Below are 22745 nucleotides of genomic sequence, written 5' to 3'. Positions count from 1 at the left end.
CCATCTGTCCTGGTATCTCGCCCCCCCCTCTCTCTCTCTCTCTCCCCCCCCCCCCCCCCCATCTCTCTCTCTCTCTCTCTCTCTCTCTCTCTCTCTCTCTCTCCACCCTCTCCCTCCCTCCCTCCCTCCTTCACTCCTTCCCTCCCTCCCTCTTCACCCTGGTTCCCTCCCTCCCACTAATTCCCCAATCATATTCACTCATTCAGTGTCACTTAGTTATATAATTTGTATGCATAACTAAAGTAATGTGAAGACTTTACAGTCTTAAAAAGAGTTATTCTGTATGTTAATAAGCATATCAATTATCTTGTGTGGAATATGTTACAGTAATTTATTTCTCTCATTTCTCTAGCTTTTTTTTTCAGACATTTATTTGACTTCAGTACAGTAACAAAGCCATAGTGACAGTAAATTACAGGAAGTTTACATGACTAATTTTGGTGAAGTTCAGTCACCAATATCAAATGTAACAAGTATGAAATAAATCTGCTGTTCATTATGAGAACCTGAAATATAAAAAACATCTGACCACAACACCTTTGGTCATGGGAAACAATCCTGTGAATTTATCATGTTAAATTAAACCTCACCATGCAGTTTTTTTTGTTTTTTTTTTTTTTCAAAAATATTTGACTTTGGTTCAGTAGTCAAGCAATAGTTGCCGTAAACTTTCTGTAATATACTGCAACTATGGCTTGACTACTGTACTGAAGTCAAATAAATCTGAAAAAAACTTATGTTTAGTCACATTCCTTAAGACAATCATGTCTAATTATGTAATCTCTAGCATTTCTCACCTGAGATAGTTTACTCATTAGATCTAACAACTAGACATCCTGTTAATATCTACACAGTCATTGAAAATGAAGCTGTAGCTCTGAAATGTGTTGGACAGTAACTAGAAAATAAAAATATTGTGACTGAAGACAGAATGTTATTAATTAATATATCCCCAACCTAGAAGTTACAGTCATGGACTACCTATGACTTAATGTCTATTAATAACATTACAACACTCCCACCATTAAATTCACATAGCACTTTTGAGTGTTTTTTTTCTGTAGTAATAAACCAAATTAACATACCTTAATTTGACATTTTTGTCTTAAAATAACTTTTATTGCTATCTTATCATGTGTGTGTATATGTGTATGTGGATATGTGTGTGTGTGCGAGTGTATACCCGTCCTTTTTTCCCCCTAAGGCAAGTCTTTCCGCTCCCGGGATTGGAATGACTCCTCACCCTCTCCCTTAAAACCCACATCCTTTTGTCTTTCCCTCTCCTTCCCTCTTTCCTGATGAGGCAACAGTTTGTTGCGAAAGCTTGAATTTTGTGTGTATGTTTGTGTTTGTTTGTGTGTCTTTCGACCTGCGAGCGCTTTCATTCGGTAAGTCACATCATCATTGTTTTTTGATAAATATCTTATCAAAAGGTTTACATGTGTTTCATGAAACAACAAATTATACAATTTTTGAATGCTATGGAGAAATGTGTTTGTTTTATTGGCAGTTCCATCTGCACCAGCTGATATTAAGGCAGTGGTGAGCTCATCAAATAAGATCCTTGTCTCATGGTTGCCTCCACAGCGACGTAATGGAAAACTTACTGGCTACACATTTTACATGGGGATTATAGAAGATGGCAAAGAGGTAGGGAATTGAAAACAAAGATATCTATGGACTACAGTAAAAACTTTACAAAAGTAATTTGGATAAAAATTCATCATTTCTTGCATAGTATGAAAATTGCAATAATTTTGCATAAAAAGCTACCAAATTTTATGTTAGTAACTGACATGAAGATGTCTCTGATATGCATAAAAATATCAGTGTAAATCTGAAAATAATTGTGCCATTACTAGAAAATATCTTTTATTTATAACTTTAAGATGTAAATCATATTTCATTCTACATGAACGCATGATGTGATTCAAAATTATATAACATTCATGAGCTGATTGTTTAAGAAATGAGACAAAATGCAGAGTAACAATCTGCTCTAACATTAGTGACATTGACAGATGTTCACAGTCGATAGGACCATGTTTTGCTGTAAGACAACCATATTTGCTGTTGCTTTTTAAAGTCTTTAGTCTGTAAACATAGACTAATTTATCCAGTTTTTTACTTTATTTATTTATTTGCTGTACATGGTAACTAAAAGCTGTATTAAGAGACCAGTTTAAATTACAGTGGATGTCTGTACTAGCAACAGACAGTTACTAAAAAATTAATGTCGGGAGAGGGGCCGATCACCGAAAGAGACAGTAAGTTGCAAATTATAGGGATAGATTACTTTTTTGTGTGTACAGAAAACAAATATTCATTGTGAACTATCAAAAATTGCTGAAAAACTCTTCAGGTATGCATATTGTTTCTCATACTTCATCCAACATTGGTTAGTGTTTAATTCCATAAAATCATGCTGGTATTTCTCTAGTTATTATCCACATCTTTCTGTAAGTGATCATTCCACTTGTTTATCTACCTTTTTAAAGGTTTCTGAACTTAGTTGAGTGATTCTACATTTATGTATTCCAGCCACATCGGTAATTCATATACTATTTTTATTTTTCATGTATTTATTTATTACCCAAGACAGGATGCATGGGTGCTTTGTAATTAGCCTCCTTTGTTTGCTTCATGCATTGCCTTTTTGATACCCAAACACATTTCATTCAACATTTCTCCACCTACAGGCATTTGCTTTGTTTTACAGCTGTTATACAAAGATTTCTGTTTGTTTAAAAGTTCCTTTATAGTGGCCACATGCAATGGAGGATCCCTCCCATCATGAATTGTCATACTAGGTACATACCAAGATAGTGGTTAGTAACTACTTTTCTAGAACTGACTCACAGTTCCACTACATGGTCCTGCCAGAGCTAAAGGTTTCAACTTCCTCACTGAGTTGCTCCTAGTGTCTTTATCCAGTTTACTGAAAATATACAGCCAGGTTTGCCACAGGTTCTGGAAATCAGGGAATAACGGAATTTCAAATGTGTTAGGGAAATAGCAGGGAAATTTGGAAAAAAAACCTGGAAAAATCTTATTTTTGTCTCAGTAGATGAAATGTTTTTTTTTACTGAGCTGTCACGCATCATCACTGGCTGCTTCCCTACTCCTTCATTACTACTGCTTCTCCCCTTCATACCACTTGCCTCAGCTTGCATTCAGTTCTGCCACCACTTCTTGCCACTAGACTAGCAGCGGCTGATGAGAGGCAGAGAGGCATGAGAAGTGGTTTGTTTGAATTTGATTCTCAGAGACTGTAAATGCAGTCTCTGGAGATGGTGGTGGTGTGTGCATGAATTGTCTGAGTGATTGTGTGAATGTGTGTGTGCTCTCGTTTTCTGACTAGAGCTATGGCTGAAAATTTGGTTGTGAAAGTGTGATTGTCTTTTCTACATGCCTGTCTGCAGCTCAGCAATCATCTTTACTGTGAGTTGCTACCTATCCTCATTATTATTGATTCTCAGAGTATTCGAACAAGTTATCTGTTACATAGATTGATCACTGTGGTCTCATTTCATCAACATGCTGTCTGTGGCTTGTGAATAGCTAGCCACACAAGTGGATTTCAACAACAGGCCAAATTCACAGACCGTTTCTGTGGGTATCTGTAATGGGTCAGACCGGTCGATCTGAAGCCATCTGGTTCCCACTAATGTGCAGACCCTGCTCATTGGATCTAGTCTCACCTATCTGCCCACAAGCCTGGTCTGTTTGTGTGCAGCGTAATGCTGCGGATTTTCATGGTTTATTCATGGACCCAGGATGCAGTGCTCCTCAACAGGCTAGAGGCCATGAGTGATGGATTTCAAGAATAGTGACTGTCTCACCACAAATACATAGTACAGTGTGGTGTTTTATAGATGTTTTAATTGTTCAAGTGCATTGTGGCACTTCAAAAGTAGTTTATATGTTAGAAAGTATGGGTGATAAGAAGAAGAAAATTGTGTTAGTCCCTGGCGGCTTGTACGCTGTGTCCTCATATATTTCTCAAAAGAAAAATCACATAATACCTGTAAAATAATAGATATAACACAGTGGATAATAACCGACAACAACGATCATAGTAGAACTAACATTTTATTGGCAGTCACCTACACTGTTAGTTTACACAATTCTTCTCCGCTTTATACACTTCTTTCAGGAGGCTACTTTTTTCTGAGGTTATTTCTGAAATAAGTGAAGGTATTTTAAATCTGTCTTAAGACTGCAAAGAATGCGTATTTTTGTCACCAAATGTGTTTCATTTTACTGAAATAAAATAACAGCAGTAGTCTTAATGAAACACACATACCATTTGACTTGCTTTCTCCATCTAAAGCAGTACATTACAAAAGATGTTGATGTTAGTATTTAAGACTTCAGCCCACATCAGGAAATGCCATCAGCTTGCAAGTTTTTTATTAGATATTTCTTCTTTTGCACTAGTGTTTCTTGTACCATAGCTGCAGAGACAGAATGTCAACTTACATCTTAACTTATCCTTGAGATCTCAAAATGTGTCAAGGGAAAATGCTAAAGCTTGTCTGGAAATCAGAAAAACATCAGAGAATTTCACTTGGGGAAACTTATGGCAACCCTGACAGCTTTCTACTTGTTTCATTGCCCTTTGTACTTTATTCCTACAGCCAATACCAGTGGTGTTCACTGATAAAAGGAAAAATGTGGACATACTGTAAGAGATCAAGTATGTTTGTTGCCATTAGATCTGATATGTTTCCATCATGAGTGGGTTTTTGAACTATCTGTTCTAAGTAGTTTTTGGATAAAGCATTATAGTATTATTTCATAGGGTGTCTTGTCACACCCACCGTTACATAACTGTAACTGTCCCAACTGATTGCTGGACAATTAAAGTCTGATTCAGTGGTGTGTGTGTATGTGTGTGTGTGTGTGGAGTGGCGAGGGAGGGGGGGGGGGGGAGAAAGGAGAATGATTTATCTCAAGTTTTTGGTTTCATCTAGGTGCGAGCCTGGTGGTCAATAAAAGGACCCAGTTATAAATTTATGCTTGCCCTTGATACTGAGTCTTGCTGAAACAGTCGCACATGCAGCTTCAGTTTTTATCTTTATAGATTTGATTTTCTTGTCTATTGAAAAGAATACATCATCTCAATTTCCCATTAACCTGTTCTTTCAAAATAAACATAGACTTACCACAAAAGTTCCAGTGCTATCAATTTTGTGTTCTGGCCAGATTTCTCTGCCAACCATTATTTGAGCTGCACTGCTTTTTAGGAGTGCTTCAAATTCTGGGATATTGTTGCTACTGCTTTAGCAGTTGATTTAATATTTTAGTAGACTCATCTGTGGGAGTCATTCTGCTACAGCTACTATTCATTGACTGGCATGGGGAGTTACCTAATACAACAAAAGCTCTCATGTGTGTTCCATACACATTCAGCTACCTAGTGTAACAAGCCTCTATAATTACTGTACACTTAATATGTGTATTAGAGAGGTCAGGCACAAAATTTCCCTTTCCATGCATTCAACTAGAATTGCTGACTCATTTGCCTACAATTACTTCACTTTTATGATAAATTTTTATATTTAAGAGTGTGCAGTGTCTTTGAAAGTTTGGCTGTCAGCTTTAGGCTCGATTAAATTTCAACTAACTTAACATTTCACTCTGTGATTGTTCTGTTTCTTACCTCAGAATAATTATGTCTACAATCACATGAATACTTACGCCTTTTCTTTTGTGATGAAATTCTTAGCATTCACCTCTCAACAGCTTCTATCAAGAGTTTTTGTTTCACCAGTTTGTTAATGTAGAAAATCTTTACAAATTTTTGTGGTGCCCATTCGCTTGTTGAATACAAAAATACACACAGCTGGACAAGAAAGATATACACTGACCAGCAGTCAGAGATATAACTTCCCATGACTACTCTTTTACATGAAGTCAGTTTGTTCCCACTACATTCAGTTTTTTGATGATACATCCCCACTTGCCACTGGTGCTTCATCCCTGTCCGCTACATATTTTTATTTAAGTTTTCCCTCTTCAGACAGTGGCTCCTCCCAAATAACTTCTCCCACTAGCCTTCAGATCAAATATCCTGGAAGACTCAATTTCAGTTAGATACCAAAATGACTAAAAACAGTGACTCCCAGTAGTTCAGTGATTCCATAACTTCAAGAAATTAGATATTTTCAACTCGTAAATTTCTGTGGAAAGAATTCCATCATCCAGTCAACTATTTAATACAAGTGGTTACTTTAATCTTTCAGAATTACACTATGAGTTTTCCCAGATCCAGACTATGTTAACCAGAAAACTAAAAGTCTCCCACAGGCCAGACATTTTGTCTGTGGTCTTGTCTCACCAGAAGGCTCTTATGACTCACCTGTTAGGTACCAGAATCTTCTTTCAGACCAGATTCACTACCAAAAATACAAATATGTTCCCATTTAGTATCAATAATTCACAGCTATACCAACTTTTGCACTCCGGTGGTAAAAAACGGAACCATTCATGCACAGGCAAAGAAGTGAAACTTTTTACCCCCTTTTAACAATAGCTTTGACTTTTGCGAATAGCTATCATATGCTCTCCTTGTAGCCAGCTTCTCAGCTTCCATCGATAACAGAAAGTAACAATTTTCTGCTTTGCTGAATGTCACTTGCATCTGCATTGGCACCAGTTCATTTTTCTCTTACTTATCTGAACATCAAACACACACATACCTTGACATTATTACTAAAACCTTAATCATTTACTGTTGGTTAGTACTTGAGATTGTATAATAAACTTAGTTAAGTGACTATTGTCATCTCTAGTAACTTGGTGACTCCGATTTAGCCCATCACAGTGCCTCCTCTTCAAACAATCCCATTATAGACCATAACATAATTACTATAACCACCACCCCTTTTCAGTATAGCAGGTGAATAGTACAGCCAACTGGTTGCAACCATAACCATGGTTTCAATGGATTTTAACCATCTTTTTCAAAAGGACTAGAAACGTACATATGTGCAACAACATAAATTACAATCAAAGCATCACAGACCAATATTTCATGTCGTACAGAAACTACTACTTGCAAAAAATGTAGGCATGTCACAAACAACATAATATATACCAACATAGGAAAAGTAGTACTTACAAACTTCAAATTAGCAAACAGTCCAGTAGAGTGATGTAACATCTCCACATAATGTGTTGGCAAAAATAAGAGCTATGTGCTGACTGAAGGAGAGTGGAGTGTGTGGACACCAGGAAAACAAATCCTAAAGTGTGTGCTCTGATAAATGTGTATCCTTGGTGGCATAACCAGCCAATAACTATAAGCACATTGGAATTAATAACAGAATTACAGAAGTAAATCATGCAACTAAATGAGTATAAAATAAATTTTGAAAAAAAAATGCAAAATAAAATGTTTTAGCATACATTAGAACCTTTATAGGACCATCAGTACACTATCACAAATAATGATATCTGTGCAAAAGTACATTATTACAAGCACAGTGACAGTAAACAGATTTATATGACCTCCAGTACATCATCATATAAAAAGTAATAATGCCAGTACATAAGCACGAAGAACGCTATTAAACATAATGACAATAATGAGCAAAAATTCATTGGTCTCTGTATAGTAACAAATGTAACAAGAGTGGGTGTCATCACTATCTTAGTACTATATAAACTAATGAACAAAACTGTATGCAGAAAAATTGTGGGACTTTATTTGAAGAAATGAACAACTCGCAAAGGCTACCAGCAGTCATATGAAAATGTTTTTGCGAACAGTATGGGTTTGAAGTCATTGAGTTGCAGCTGGTCATTTAGTAAATTCCCATCTCTGTGCTCTGGATGTGTATGGATATTTAATTGTACCCAAAGGTCCATCCTGCACCCTTTGACATCTCTGTGAAGAATAGCTGTCTTCCAAATTTTTCGTAGTGTGATTGGTGATCAGTAGATGTTCAGCAAACGTAGAGTTTTGTATGTTTGCTCCTTTCTTTCGTAACATACGTTCTTTATATTTTGTCCTCAAAGCTCTGCCTGTTTACCAGTGTAATAGCATGGGCAATTATTGCAGGTTAATTCATAGACACCTCAACTGGAAAATAAGTTGCCAGTATTTTTCACTGTACACAAAGGTGTTCTCTGCAAACTGTTGATTGTAGAAAAGAGACACTACAGTTATACTTATTCACTAGATGACATTTAATCCTATAAGAAACATTTCCTAAGAAGGAAATGCATATGAGTTTCTTATTGTGAGAAGAAAAGTCATTGCTCAATGTCAAACATTTTTGAGAGGTTTTCTTTCTGAAGATGTAATCTGCCATGCCCTGGCCATACCACTTGTTGACTGTGATTGATCCAGTGACATAAAACTCATTTAGCTGGCAATAAAGGCAGGCAGGCAATAAAGGAGTACTTACAAGAGGTGTATAGAGGAATGAAAAAGTTCTAGTTTATGAGCTTTTGGATACGTCCAATCAGTGGGGATAATACTGTCTGAATAAGTTCGCTTATGGAAGATTGTGAAACTGAAAGAATCATTTTCTACAGAAATTGTTAAATCAAGAAAATTTAGTTCCCTTTTTTTCTTTTTGAAGTTTTCTCATAATGCAAATTTTCTAATGGAAGTTATTAAGTGAATTGAAAAAAATCTCCAGCTTGTCATCATTATCATCAAAAGCAATGATAATATTGTCAACGTATCTCACATAAAATCAAATTTTTTGATGTAGTTCCAAATTGCAATTGAAGAATTTTCTTCCAAGTATGTTGATGAAGACTGCCAAAATGCCACCAAGTGAACTCCTCCTAGCCAAACGGTAAGGTTGAATATACATTTTTCCATTGAATGTGAAATATTTATATTCAAGAGCAAATTTCAGTAAACTGATGAGTTCAACAGTCTTTATTTTACTCATTTTTTATGTTGTAGTATAGTTTCTCTCAAGGAGAGCTATAGCTCTTCAGGAACATTAGTATACAGACTGACAATGTCAAATGAGACCAAACTGGTATTAGCTGTGCACTATAATCTTTACTATTTGTAACAGAAAAGTTTTGTTCAAATACAAACGAATCTTTAACTTTATAATGAAGAGGCCTAGCCAATGTGTATGAACACTACCTATCCCATTCACCACAGGTGAGCCAGATGACCCTGTTTGTGAAACTTGAGCTGATTTTTGAGTGCAGGTGGCTTCAGATACTTCTTTATAAGCCATGTTTTTTGAAAATTGGTGAACAAACTCTTTGTGTTAGACAAAACTTGCCAAATATCTTTTTATAGATTCGCAGTTGGATATACTGTAGCCTCAACAATATTATTATCTTCAAAAAACTTTACAGTTTCGTCAGTATACTCTTTTTTTTTTTTACAAGCAATGACAACAATATTATCTTTATCACTTTTGTAAATTAAAGCATCATTTTCTTTCAGCTTACAATTAATACTTCTTACTAATCCCTGTTCAGCAGAGTAAACATCAGATTGCTGTGGTAGTTCTTTATCTATTATGTTGTTGCATTCACATTCAGTTTTGACTTCATTGACCTTATCCAGCTTAAGAGATTCCTAACCAACTTTAAGATCGACAATAAGGCTACAACTCACAGGCACCTTATTAAGTCAAGATGGTAGACTGTACTTAAGCCTGTGTGAAAGTATAAGCCTGTGTGAAAGTAATGTCCATTTTGTTAAGCACTCTATCATAAAACTGATGCTTCACATTGTAGTCAGTTACATTGCCATTGTTAGAAGTGACCCTATTACTGAACTTCAAAAATTTATTTTCATGTATGGTGCTAATTTCATATTTGTCATTATGAAGCCAATCATTAATAGTATTCCAGATTCAATTAATCTGAAAATTAAAAAGTTCCTTAAAAGATTTAGTTAAAAACAAAAGCAAACAGTGGGCTTCACTATTCAAATAGTCACTCTTTTGATGAAGTTGTACTGTCCTATCACAAATGACTTGCTGACCAGCTGCACATCGCTTCTTATTGTCTAAAGCGTTAGAACATCAGCACCATTTGTTCCAACAGTGCCACAAACTGGGTGTCATTTCCCTAAGAGGCACCATAATTTGCCATTTGTCTGAACTGCCAACAATTAACAGATGCTTGCCCTTTTGCACATGATTTCTCCTGACACGGGATATAGCAGGTTTCCCAATATTTGAAGCATGTCACACTGTCTCAATTTCAGTTTCAGTGGCAGACAGCACCTCAATACTTGTTGCTAAGGAGTGTGAGTGTAGTACCCTAAGTTCTCCCTTGTCCCTGTGTCCTCTGCACTAGATCTACCACTGACAGTCACAGTTAAGTGAGTATTCCACCACACACTGTCAGGTGGCTTGCGGAGTATGGATGTAGATGTAGAGTTCATTTATTTCCTGCAGAGGAGACAGTATCCACAAGAGAAGATAGTGCTTGAGGTGTCTTTGGTATCTTTGGCACACAAGTCTCAAAAATTTGCATAAAATGTCTGTTCACCACAGCTTTCAATCTCATTGACAGCAGTCAGGACAATTTCTAGCTACTTATGATGAGCAGCTTATTTGTCTTTTCCCTGAGAACAGCATTCACAATGAGGCTACATTGTGGCTGGTGCAAAGTTCGTTTGAAAAGTAAACAAATAGATTAAGTCAACCTTGCCCAACAGTCTCCAGCAATTTAAATATAAAGTAATAATAAACAGGAGCATAAAAATAAAAACAACAATAATAACAAGCTCACTGTAAAGGTCTGTTCAAAACATTGGGAATTTTAATGACACCATGTGAATAAACTTACCAATCAGTTATGCATATGAAAAAGAAACTTCATAGCTACTGAACAAAAACCTCTGTCCATAACCAGAGAATGAGGTGTAAACTGAACCAAAATGACAGATACTGAGACAAGCGACTGAGAACATAAACTCAACTAATATCCTACAACAATGGACAGACAGCTGGACTGGATGGGATACTTATGCTTTCTGCATCCTCTGTAACTGCTTTAGTGGTTATATACAAGTTAAAAGTGTATTTCAGCTATAAATTTGAATTTTTCTGATGAACTGTGCATCGTATAATTATAATATGATTTGTTCTTCTTGTATTTCACTATTTCCAGAAAAAAGGACGCACCAGTTTTCCATTATCTGTTCACTTTCAGTATTTAGATCCAAATTATTGGGTAGTGAAATATTATAAACACTTAATTGATGTCTATAATTTGATAGAGATTAGTGTCACTTGTTGTTTAACCATGGAAAAAAATTAATATTCTAGGAAGGAACCCACAAACGAATTCTAAATCCTCAGAACGAAGTCCATGAAACGGATAAACTAAAGGAAGGTGCCACATATCAGTTTTGGGTAACAGCATCAACTGCAGTTGGTGAAGGTGAAAGTACTAGAGTTGTAACAATAACACCATCTAACAAGGGTAAGTGTAAACCTTATAACAAATAAAACATCACATACAATATGTTCATTTTTGTACTGTAGATGAAACTAACTTTATTAATGTCAGTGGCTTATTCCCAAGCAATGCTATACACAGATTCAACCAGTGACCAGCCATCACATAGTTATCAGTAATACAAGCATGGTCTGAAACTCTCATAAGCCATTCAGTACCGAGCTACAACAATAGCAAGCAACCAGTGCTCAATACACAACCCATACATAAAAAGTTCCAGACAAGTCACAGTCATACACAATACTAACAGGACAATAAGTTATTAACACTGCACTGGTACTGTCTGCTTATGGTCATTCCTTAATACCAGCTCATAATCAATGGGACTGCCCACAGAACTCACTATTGGGGGTACTCTATGGGAGGTTCTGGACATACTCAGTGGCAATGCCATCTGTAAGTTGGCTGGTGAATCTTTGTCTGTCATCATTGTGCCAACAGACAACAGTAGGAATTCCAGAACGAGATTTTCACTCTGCAGCGGAGTGTGCGCTGATATGAAACTTCCTGGCAGATTAAAACTGTGTGCCCAACGAGACTCGAACTCGGGACCTTTGCCTTTCGTGGGAGAGTGCTCTACCATCTGAGCTACCGAAGCACGACTCACGCCCGGTCCTCACAGCTTCACTTCTGCCAGTATCTCGTCTCCTACCTTCCAAACTTTACAGAAGCTCTCCTGCGAACCTTGCAGAACTAGCACTCCTGAAAGAAAGGATACTGCGGAGACATGGCTTAGCCACAGCCTGGGGGATGTTTCCAGAATGAGATTTTCACTCTGCAGTGGAGTGTGCGCTGATATGAAACTTCCTGGCAGATTAAAACTGTGTGCCCGACCGAGACTCGAACTCAGGACATTTGCCTATCGCGGGCAAGTGCTCTACCATCTGAGCTACCGAAGCACGACTCACGCCTGGTCCTCACAGCTTCACTTCTGCCAGTATCTCGTCTCCTACCTTCCAAACTTTACAGAAGTGAGAGTAGACAAAGGTGAAACTTCATCTCTGGGACGTGGGAAGAAGTCAAAAATGTACATTTTACTTCATTTGAGCGCAATACTGTGAAATGACGTAACATTATGAAAGAGCATTGTATTACGTTGCTAATTTTAATTATAAAATAACCTAAAAATTAAATAACCTAAAACTCTAAGTTTTTTAAGAGTTTTTGTGAAGATACTCTTCAATTGAGACCCAACAAAAAGTTCTTTCATTCAGTCTTAAAGTCTACTACATTTTCTATATCATATTTAATTTTGCTGTGGCAGGTTGTTGAATATATATGTACCCATGTATCTGACATTAACCCTTTGAAGCCTTTGTAGAACTTGCTTTTGATCGTGTTTAATAAGTCTGAATATTATTTTTAGCTGTTAAATGCAAACACGTTGTATGAAAAGTGCTGGATTAAATATAAGCAGCAGCCATTTTAACAGTTGTCTATGGTTTCTGTATGGAATGTACTTTCTATACTAAAGAACAACTGCATTTGCTTATAAATTAAAATTTGCCAGTATCACTTTTTTAAAACATTTCTGAGAATCATTTTAGTATTCTGGTGCAGAAAACTTTGCTTCTGTGGATGACTGTATGAAATGTTCCATGATCATTATCTAAATCATCTAGTGATTTTTGTTATGTTCACATGTTCACAACTTAAGTGCTGAAGTACCAGCACATCTTAACCTTACATTAGTTATGTGCTCAAGTGTGACTGCACACATAAGACATTTACACAGAGCTGCTATTTTATTAGCAATAAAAACTGCATCACTGACATGGTTCCATAGCTATACTAACTTACAATAAGGCAATGTTTTTGTTGCAGTCCCAGCACGGATAGTTTCATTCAGTCGTACAATTATCACTCCTTGGAAGCAAGATATAAATCTTCCATGTAGGAAAGTTGGTGCTCCTACTCCTCAGTTTACGTGGCGTGTGTATGACAAAGTATTAGAACCAAATGGAAGGAAGCAGGTAAACTTAACAACAAATGTTCATTGTTTAAACCCACCTACATTTATTACGGAACTTTGTTTTGATGTATGTTGCAGGTAAACAAGAATGGTTCCCTTGTAATAAAAGATATTCAGCGCACTGATGAAGGGAATTATACATGCTCAGTGGAGAACCAGCATGGGAAAGATGAAATTGTTTACTCAGTTCATGTGAGAGGTAAATCAGTGTTTCTAAATACAATACATGATGGATTAAAACATTTCTATGGAGTGGAGGAAGAACTTACACTCCTGGAAATGGAAAAAAGAACACATTGACACCGGTGTGTCAGACCCACCATACTTGCTCCGGACACTGCGAGAGGGCTGTACAAGCAATGATCACACGCACGGCACAGCGGACACACCAGGAACCGCGGTGTTGGCCGTCGAATGGCGCTAGCTGCGCAGCATTTGTGCACCGCCGCCGTCAGTGTCAGCCAGTTTGCCGTGGCATACGGAGCTCCATCGCAGTCTTTAACACTGGTAGCATGCCGCGACAGCGTGGACGTGAAGCGTACGTGCAGTTGACGGACTTTGAGCGAGGGCGTATAGTGGGCATGCGGGAGGCCGGGTGGACGTACCGCCGAATTGCTCAACACGTGGGGCGTGAGGTCTCCACAGTACATCGATGTTGTCGTCAGTGGTCGGCGGAAGGTGCACGTGCCCGTCGACCTGGGACCGGACCGCAGCGACGCACGGATGCACGCCAAGACCGTAGGATCCTACGCAGTGCCGTAGGGGACCGCACCGCCACTTCCCAGCAAATTAGGGACACTGTTGCTCCTGGGGTATCGGCGAGGACCATTCGCAACCGTCTCCATGAAGCTGGGCTACGGTCCCGCACACCGTTAGGCCGTCTTCCGCTCACGCCCCAACATCGTGCAGCCCGCCTCCAGTGGTGTCGCGACAGGCGTGAATGGAGGGACAAATGGAGACGTGTCGTCTTCAGCGATGAGAGTCGCTTCTGCCTTGGTGCCAATGATGGTCGTATGCGTGTTTGGCGCCGTGCAGGTGAGCGCCACAATCAGGACTGCATACGACCGAGGCACACAGGGCCAACACCCGGCATCATGGTGTGGGGAGCGATCTCCTACACTGGCCGTACACCACTGGTGATCGTCGAGGGGACACTGAATAGTGCACGGTACATCCAAACCGTCATCGAACCCATCGTTCTACCATTCCTAGACCGGCAAGGGAACTTGCTGTTCCAACAGGACAATGCACGTCCGCATGTATCCCGTGCCACCCAACGTGCTCTAGAAGGTGTAAGTCAACTACCCTGGCCAGCAAGATCTCCGGATCTGTCCCCCATTGAGCATGTTTGGGACTGGATGAAGCGTCGTCTCACGCGGTCTGCACGTCCAGCACGAACGCTGGTCCAACTGAGGCGCCAGGTGGAAATGGCATGGCAAGCCGTTCCACAGGACTACATCCAGCATCTCTACGATCGTCTCCATGGGAGAATAGCAGCCTGCATTGCTGCGAAAGGTGGATATACACTGTACTAGTGCCGACATTGTGCATGCTCTGTTGCCTGTGTCTATGTGCCTGTGGTTCTGTCAGTGTGATCATGTGATGTGTCTGACCCCAGGAATGTGTCAATAAAGTTTCCCCTTCCTGGGACAATGAATTCGCGGTGTTCTTATTTCAATTTCCAGGAGTGTATTTTAAACATTGCTTTGGTTACATCTGACATTTGCTTTCCATAAAAGATAGTTGTAGGGAAATCCAAGAAATCATTATCACTGATAAAGGAGTCACAGTAAACACCACTGATTCTCACCGTAGAATAATGAGTATGCTTTATTCACTAAATGGATTCAAAAATGTGATTAATAATGCACACACATCACAAGAAGAAGGCGGTCTCTGTACCACACTGAGTTCATTGTGTAACTCCCAGATTGCAGAACAGTGTAAACAACTTGACACTGTGCCAAATATGACTGTAAAAGTGTAACACTGTTTACGACTATCAGAGAAACAAACAAAACAAAACATTTTAAATTGATTATTAAACACACCCTTGACCAATATTTAACACTTTCATTGTCTTTTGTGTCTAATATGTTAAATATTGACAACAGAAAGTAGCTGACTTAGTTTATTGAAGTTGCTCCTGCTGATTGGCTTGATGAGAATATCTGCTTGCTGACCTGCAGAGCTGACATGTTCCTGGTTGAAGATGCCCAAGGTTAATTTTCCTTGTATAAAGTGATACTTCCCATTTTTCAATTTTGTTCACTAATGATGCTCAAGGTTCTTTAGCAACTAGATGGCACTTTGACAGCCCATGCACAAGGTGGTAGTTATTCTTTTAGCCTCTTAATATTTTTCAAAATTGACTGGATGCACATGGTATCTTTTACAGCTTGACAGGAAGCTACACATTCTGTTTCTGTTGCTGACAAGGCTACCTACCACCTTCTGACTCTGTGAGATCCAAGTTGTAGTAACTTCATCAAGTTTAACAACAAAACCTGTGGTTTATTTCCAAGTACAAACAAACCCCTGCATAGTCTGAATCATTTAGAACAGACAAACAATTATCCCAACTTCTTGAGTAATATAAGCTGTAAGAGACTGTTACCTTTAGGTAGTATAAAGTTCTCTTCTCAACTTTCCAGAGTGTCTTATTCTGGTTTTCTGAGGTGCTGACTTGCTTTGTGCAGTGCAAAAGTAATGTTAACTCTAGCTGTATGGTGCATTTATAATTTTTCCAACTGAGTCTCAGCTCAGGGTACTCTTGACCACAATCAGCAGGTATTGCCACACCATTTACATTTGCCATGTTGTACTCTTCCAGCATAGCCCCCACACATGCTTAATGATTTATGAAGACAGAGCTATCTTGAAACTGCTCTGTTTGCAAACTGAGTTAGTTACATCAGATCCCTACTCCAAATTATTTAGCAACAGATTGATGACTTCTCTAGATTCTAGTAGAACCAGACCATTATTAGCGTGAATAGCTAGGGTGGTCATTCACAGAAATGCAGGAATCTACATCTATAGCCATCTGGCTGAATTTGTTCAGTACACTGGTGAATTGTTGATTCTATACACTAGTTGCTTGTTTGAGTCCATGCATACTTTTCTTCAGCTTGCATATTCTTTTGGTACCATTCTCATGTGCAGGGTAGTCAGAAACAGGCTGAAAATCTTGTAAGGGTGTTGCAGAGTAGGTTGTGCTGGGAAATAATTGTTAAGGAAAAAATTCAGTACATTATACTGTTTCCAAGTTATTTTGCATTGAAGTTAGGCAATCAAACCACTGTGTGTGCAAATTCAAGTGTCCTCTCAGAAACAGTGTCACTAAGTATGCTCTTCATTTGGTTTCCTAAAACTGAACAAGAGAGTGATACAAAAATTGGGCATGGAATGATAGTAAGGACTGAGCCCAAGTCAAAGATTCAGCTGTCTCATGACCTGTCATTTATGCTATGAGAACAGCTGACACTAATTGTATCTGGCAAGCTGGCTGAATTTGCATGCACAGTGACATGACTGGCTAAATTCAATGCCAAACACTCAGAAATGGCATAGAACCTCAAAGCTAAACACTCAGAAATGGCCTAGTGTAACAAATCTTTTCTTAAAAATGATCACTCAGCACAATCTTCCCTGCAACACCCTACAAGCTTTAAGCTTTCCAGACTATTTCTGACCACTCTGTGTTTCTAGGTATTGACTTCACTGCATTAAGGTCAGTTTCAATATCGAGCAGTCACATGTCCATATCTTAGGATGCTGTGATGGAGAAGATTATTCTTATGGAGTCACATCGTACCATTGGGCTGAAAGTTTCAGAATAGTCCATGCCATGCCTCTTTTGAAATCATCTAACACCAAGTCAAGTTTTAAATCTATCCACAGTTCCATCTGTTTTCCCCCTTCATTTGGAATACGTGTCTATTGTCACGTATTTCTTGGTTTTTTGGGGTTCAGTTACGATCATAGTTTTGTTAAGATTAAGTGAATCATTTCTTCGTGTATGGCCAATTTCGAATTTTTTGAGTTGTCTTAGTCCATTGCATCTTGGTATGAGATGGGTTCATAACACTGTATCACTTATGCAGAGTTTACATTGCAGTTGGCATATCTAATGGGCATTTTGATGTTTGCCCTCTCTCATAGGTTTCTTCCTATTTGATTCACAGGTTCTGAGAAGTCTTCATTGACATTCCTTTTAGTAAAGATGTTTTCAGAATGTGGTTCTCCTTCAGATTCTTCTTCTGCCTGATTCAGGCTTTCTTTATGAGTTAGTCAGTGGTTTCAGATATTAAGAATGCTTCATCTTCTTTATTGATAATTTTCTCAGCGTGACAGTTCTTCTACAATTTGTTCACAAAAGCAACATAATAACAGGGCGTATGCGACCCGTAACAACCGGGAGATCCGGGAAAAACCCGGGAGAAAACCGGGAAAAACCCTGAATTTTTTAGAATTCCGGGGATTTTTCCTTGTTTTAATTTTGAGTTAATTTTTTTTTTACATTCACTGGTAAGAACCAGTACTCTGACGAAGGATATTACTGTATCCCACTACTGCAGAATAACTCTTCAACATTAAAACATAAATGAGAGAAGAAAACGAAAATAACTTAAATGCAAAGGAAATGTGCCATATACAACAACGACACACAGCGCTCATGCAAGCGTGTGCCAACAGCAAAATGTGTCAAAGGGTTTAGGAAGACTATGCTTGCCTCCGATGAGCGTGAAATCACAACTGTTTACATGAGATTCGTTTTAGCAGTTACGAGCAGACTAGTGCGCATGCGCAGTTGAGTCGCATTTGCGAAGTAGATTGTCCCGCTTCCGGCAACAGGAATGTGGTCGTTAGCTGTGCAAGCAGTCGCAGCAAGCAGCTAGATGCTACCAGGAAAAGGGGCCGCCAAATTCATATTTGCGTGGGGAAAAAAAACTTGTTTCACAAAGCGCTTAGAATCCAGCACACGTTGCTCTATCGATTATTCATATGATTCTGAAACGCAACCCTGTTGGTTTTTGAACATTTTTGAACACATCCTCGTCGCATCTAGAAATAAACTTTTCCCAGACAAAAGGGGACGGGGCTACACGAGTTGAGCGGAGTAAAGCCAAACGGATAAATGCCAATTGCCGTCTGATTATGTGGTTGATTGGGTTTGCGAATGATCAGCGTTGTTATAATTACTAGCGAAATCCTTAGATTCAGACGACCAGAATGGAAGTAAACAACTAACAGGAATAACAGGTGAGAAAGATTACATATTGTCTCATCGGTGTATCCAAGAAAATGAAATTTTGACAGAAAATTTTTGGCCAGATCGCTACACTAGTAACGACCAGTTGTACAGTCCCCAGCTAATAGCCGCGCGAGTTCTATTCTGGAAGCAACGCGGAAAACGTGTTGTACGAGTACGTGACAACACCTAATCGGAGAATAATCGTGGGATAACTAAACCTGTGATTCTAGCAGGGTTAGTGAAGTTAATCGGCGAACAAATTTTGACCGTGACAGGAATAGCTACACAATTGGTGATGACAAGAAGGAGAAGAAACGGGGACATTATACAAATTATGGAAGAATAAGACGATTCCAAATTTATATAACAATCTCATAATACTACTTTTCGATCTCATGCTTGAAAAACTGGTGCGTGTGAATGAAATATGAAACTGTTTCCTAACATTAAGCTTTTTGTTTGTAGTCGGCCTAATAGGCATTTGATATTGGTACTTCGTGAATTATATTCTGTCTTGTTATAAAAATGGCCATTTGTGCCAAAACAGTCTAGTTTATTTGGTGTGTGTTACAAAATTTCTGCAATATTAGAAAGGCCATTTTGTTTTATGTAGCAGACAGTGACAAAATAGACATAATCAGATCGAGAAACCACACCAGTCTTGGGTAATATTTGTGTTAACAGCATTTTCAGTATTAGATAACGACATTGCGATTTTTCATGTAGCAAGACGTTTGACGAACTTTGATGAGGTAATAGATTCTTTCGCAGAAAGGAAACCACGCCATGTAAAGCTGTAGCAAGATTAGAGAGAAAAAAGGGCAAGGAGCTAAGAATTGAAGAAATGTGTACTTTCTTGCTTGTCTCTTGTCTTTATTGGTTTTATGTATCCTATATTTAATTTTTTGTCACACAAAACAGCAAATTATTAACTAATAGGCAATAAAGAGTGCATATTTTCTGAAGAGCTTTTGTTCTCACGACTACAAATAATCCCATCCGCTGTTAATCGCTAGGTTTAAAAGAAAGAAAGAGGGCCAGGCTGTCAACCGGCCGAATGGGAGCAGGAGAGGCACCACAGGACATTTCAATTTCCACTGTCCTGAATATAGTTTGATGGCATCCTTTACTAAATATACACGTTTAAATTCCACGGAAAGAAATATAGTGGCGTGCGATAGAAGAATGCTGTCTAAAGAGGCATGGCACTGCACTTTGGCACACTTAAGACCAAACAACATGTTTTACATTTCCTCGAACACATATGTGTCTGAGTTTAGTGGGTAGTCTCCACGTGAGCCATGTTTACATTTAGTGATTTTGCTGTTTCTCCTCCCTTTACTCTTACGTCAAATGAAAACAAAACGGATATCTGTGGCCAGGCGCTATCAAATGAATTAAAACACATTCACTAATTAGTGCACGTTTTCATCTTCTAGCACGTATGGCATTATGCCATAATAAAGAACCAAACATGATATAATACAGTACTGGTGCTCCAAGAAAATTTACATCCCGAAAACCACACTGAAAAGCTTAATGTAAGGTCGAGGTCTACTTCACTGGGAATCTGGATATACGAATGTGCACTTTAAGTGTGCATTTTAAATTTGCACATTTTAGTATGGTTCACGAAATTCCGATGCTCTTGGAGTATCCTCTGATGTCTTGTGTCTTTTATGACATAATGTATGACCTTTCAATGTTTTACACGTACGTACATAAGGGCTTTCTACGCCATGGTAGCTGCGCAAGCGTGATGGTACCTGTTATCTGCACTCTCTGGCAACTGCGGAAATGAACCTATTTCTAAGAGGTTGCGCGAAACTATTGCGAATGGTGGTTTGAAAAGCGTTACTTTCAAAATAAATATCCTTTCACATAAGTTAAACTATGTGCGAGAATGTACCATGAATTTATTAAATCATAGAGCGTTTGACTCTCATTTAAAAATCAACTCTTGGATGACGAGCCATTTAGAAGAATTTCGAACCCTGAAGATCAGACATTTATGTAATTATTAAAAATTTTACTGGCAAGTTTGTGTGATATATCTTAGTGTCGCACATACAAAGAAGATCAACATTATATGCGAAAGCTTAGCTTCTGTTGTAGCCTATTAACCTCAGAGACCAATATTATATGTGAATGCTTTGCTTTTCTTGTAGCAACACTATGTATATCAATTTAAACTATTAACTTTCCCTGTTTGTGTGTTCGTGCTACTTAACAGTGACGTTGCTGTTGGCTGACTACATCACGTGTCCTATGCTCTGAATATCCGCTGTCATCGGCTGGCGAAATCATGTGACATGAGCAATAACTAGCTTACAAAAGCGCATCGCAATCTCGATTTTAATGATTCGAAAGTAACATGTAGTGTTTGGTGGAATTCCATGGTATACTTTAGTAATACGAAAATACGCACCATACATGTTGCTGCACATCAAAGATATTTTCCGGCCGGGAAATTCAACGGCCGTGTATAAACCCATAACCATTCAAAGGATCGATAAGTTTCGCAGGGAAAATATATTGTCACTTAACACGGAAAAAGTGTCTTTTCACCCGGGAGAAAGTGTATTTTTAACCGAGAAATCTGGGAAAAATCCGGGAATTTTTTTTCCTTGTCCACATATACACCCTGAATAATGTAGTTGAATTTTATCTTCACAACGGAACAAAACACTATACCCTTTTACCTCTTATCATATCCAACCAGAAAATCTTTTACATCTTTGGAATCCCATTTGTGCTGTCTAGCATTTGAGAAGTGTGTAAATCATCTTTCTAATATTCTCAGTTTGACCATGGCAGTTCAATCCAGTTCATAATTTATAAGGTGATTTGAGACAGACAATGTTTGTGCTAGTTGTATTCAAAATATAAGTAGCCATGTTTGTGGCTTCAACCCATAATCATGTTTGCAGTTCACTTGGATGAAGCATTTATTGTCCTTGCAGTCTCCACCAAAGTTCTGTTCTCACATTCAGCTGCACTTGGGGACTGTAGGCCACTGTTTTTATGCATTATCCCTTGATTCTGCATTAATTAATTCTAGTCACTTATCAGTTCTGATCACTTGCTCAGTTTACTTTCACTGATTTTTAAGAAATATTCCAGGTCTTTAGCCACTTCAGATAAATGTTTTAAGAAATACTCAGTTCGCCAAAGGAAATAGTCATTTTTTTAAAAAAAAGAAAGTCCTAAGAACCACCAATCGAATTAACTTGCATAAGGACACACAAATCACTGTGAATGAGGTCACCTGTATTTGTTGGCTGTGAATCACTTTAGCAGAAGGGCAACTTATGAATTTTACCCACAATACTAAGCTTTTATCTTCTCTCTAAATTGAATTTGTCTCAATAGGAAAGGGAAGGGTAAACTGGCAGGGTTGTTAGGGAAATCCATAAGGGGGGACGCTAGTACTCATGGATGTACCTCTTTTTTAGACTAATATCAGTGCCCAATGAGAAGTTCAGGCAGGCAGGTGCTAAAGAGGTCCAAAACACACAATTCTCACAACAGGGAAGTAAATAATGATGTTACCATATTTAACCAAAATATTGGTGGATTAAAGAAAAAAGTAGATTCTCACAAAAGTAAAGTAAAAAATAATGTTACCATTTTTTTTCACCAAAATATCCTGGGATTGAAGAATAAAGTAGATGAGCTACTGGTTTGTTTAGATGACATTGAATCTTATAATGTAATAGATATACTATGTCTGTCTGAGCATTACATTGTGTCTGATATGGAAAAGGTAAATATCAGTGGTTATAAACTAGCTGCACGTATGAGTAGAAAGAATAAGGTGAGAGGAGGAGTTGCCATATATGTCAAAAGTTATCACTGTGTAGAAAGCTTAGATACTAAAAAGTTTTGTCTATAGCAGCATATAGAAGCATGTGCCTGTCAGCTTAAACTGAAGGAGGGCTCTTTTCTAATTGTAACAGTATATAGGTCCCCTTCAGGAAACTTTCATTTATTCTTGGAAAACTTGGATGCCTTGTTGCGCTATCTGTCAGATAGGGGAAAGCAAATTAT

General features: G+C 38.3%; 1 protein-coding gene across 1 annotated transcript in view; it reads left to right on the top strand.

The window, feature by feature from the left end:
* LOC126484659 (Down syndrome cell adhesion molecule-like protein Dscam2) overlaps positions 1 to 22745 on the top strand; it is a 339526-nt gene that overhangs the window by 250381 nt on the left and 66400 nt on the right. The window contains exons 22-25 of the mRNA XM_050108250.1: positions 1511 to 1650; positions 11274 to 11430; positions 13291 to 13439; positions 13517 to 13637. Of these exons, the coding sequence (XP_049964207.1) occupies positions 1511 to 1650; positions 11274 to 11430; positions 13291 to 13439; positions 13517 to 13637 (567 nt within the window). The remainder of the gene's footprint in view (positions 1 to 1510; positions 1651 to 11273; positions 11431 to 13290; positions 13440 to 13516; positions 13638 to 22745) is intronic.

Source organism: Schistocerca serialis, chromosome 6, assembly GCF_023864345.2.
Source record: "Schistocerca serialis cubense isolate TAMUIC-IGC-003099 chromosome 6, iqSchSeri2.2, whole genome shotgun sequence".
In the NCBI taxonomy this organism is placed as follows: Eukaryota; Metazoa; Arthropoda; class Insecta; order Orthoptera; family Acrididae; genus Schistocerca; species Schistocerca serialis.
This window is presented reverse-complemented; position numbering and strand designations above follow the sequence as displayed.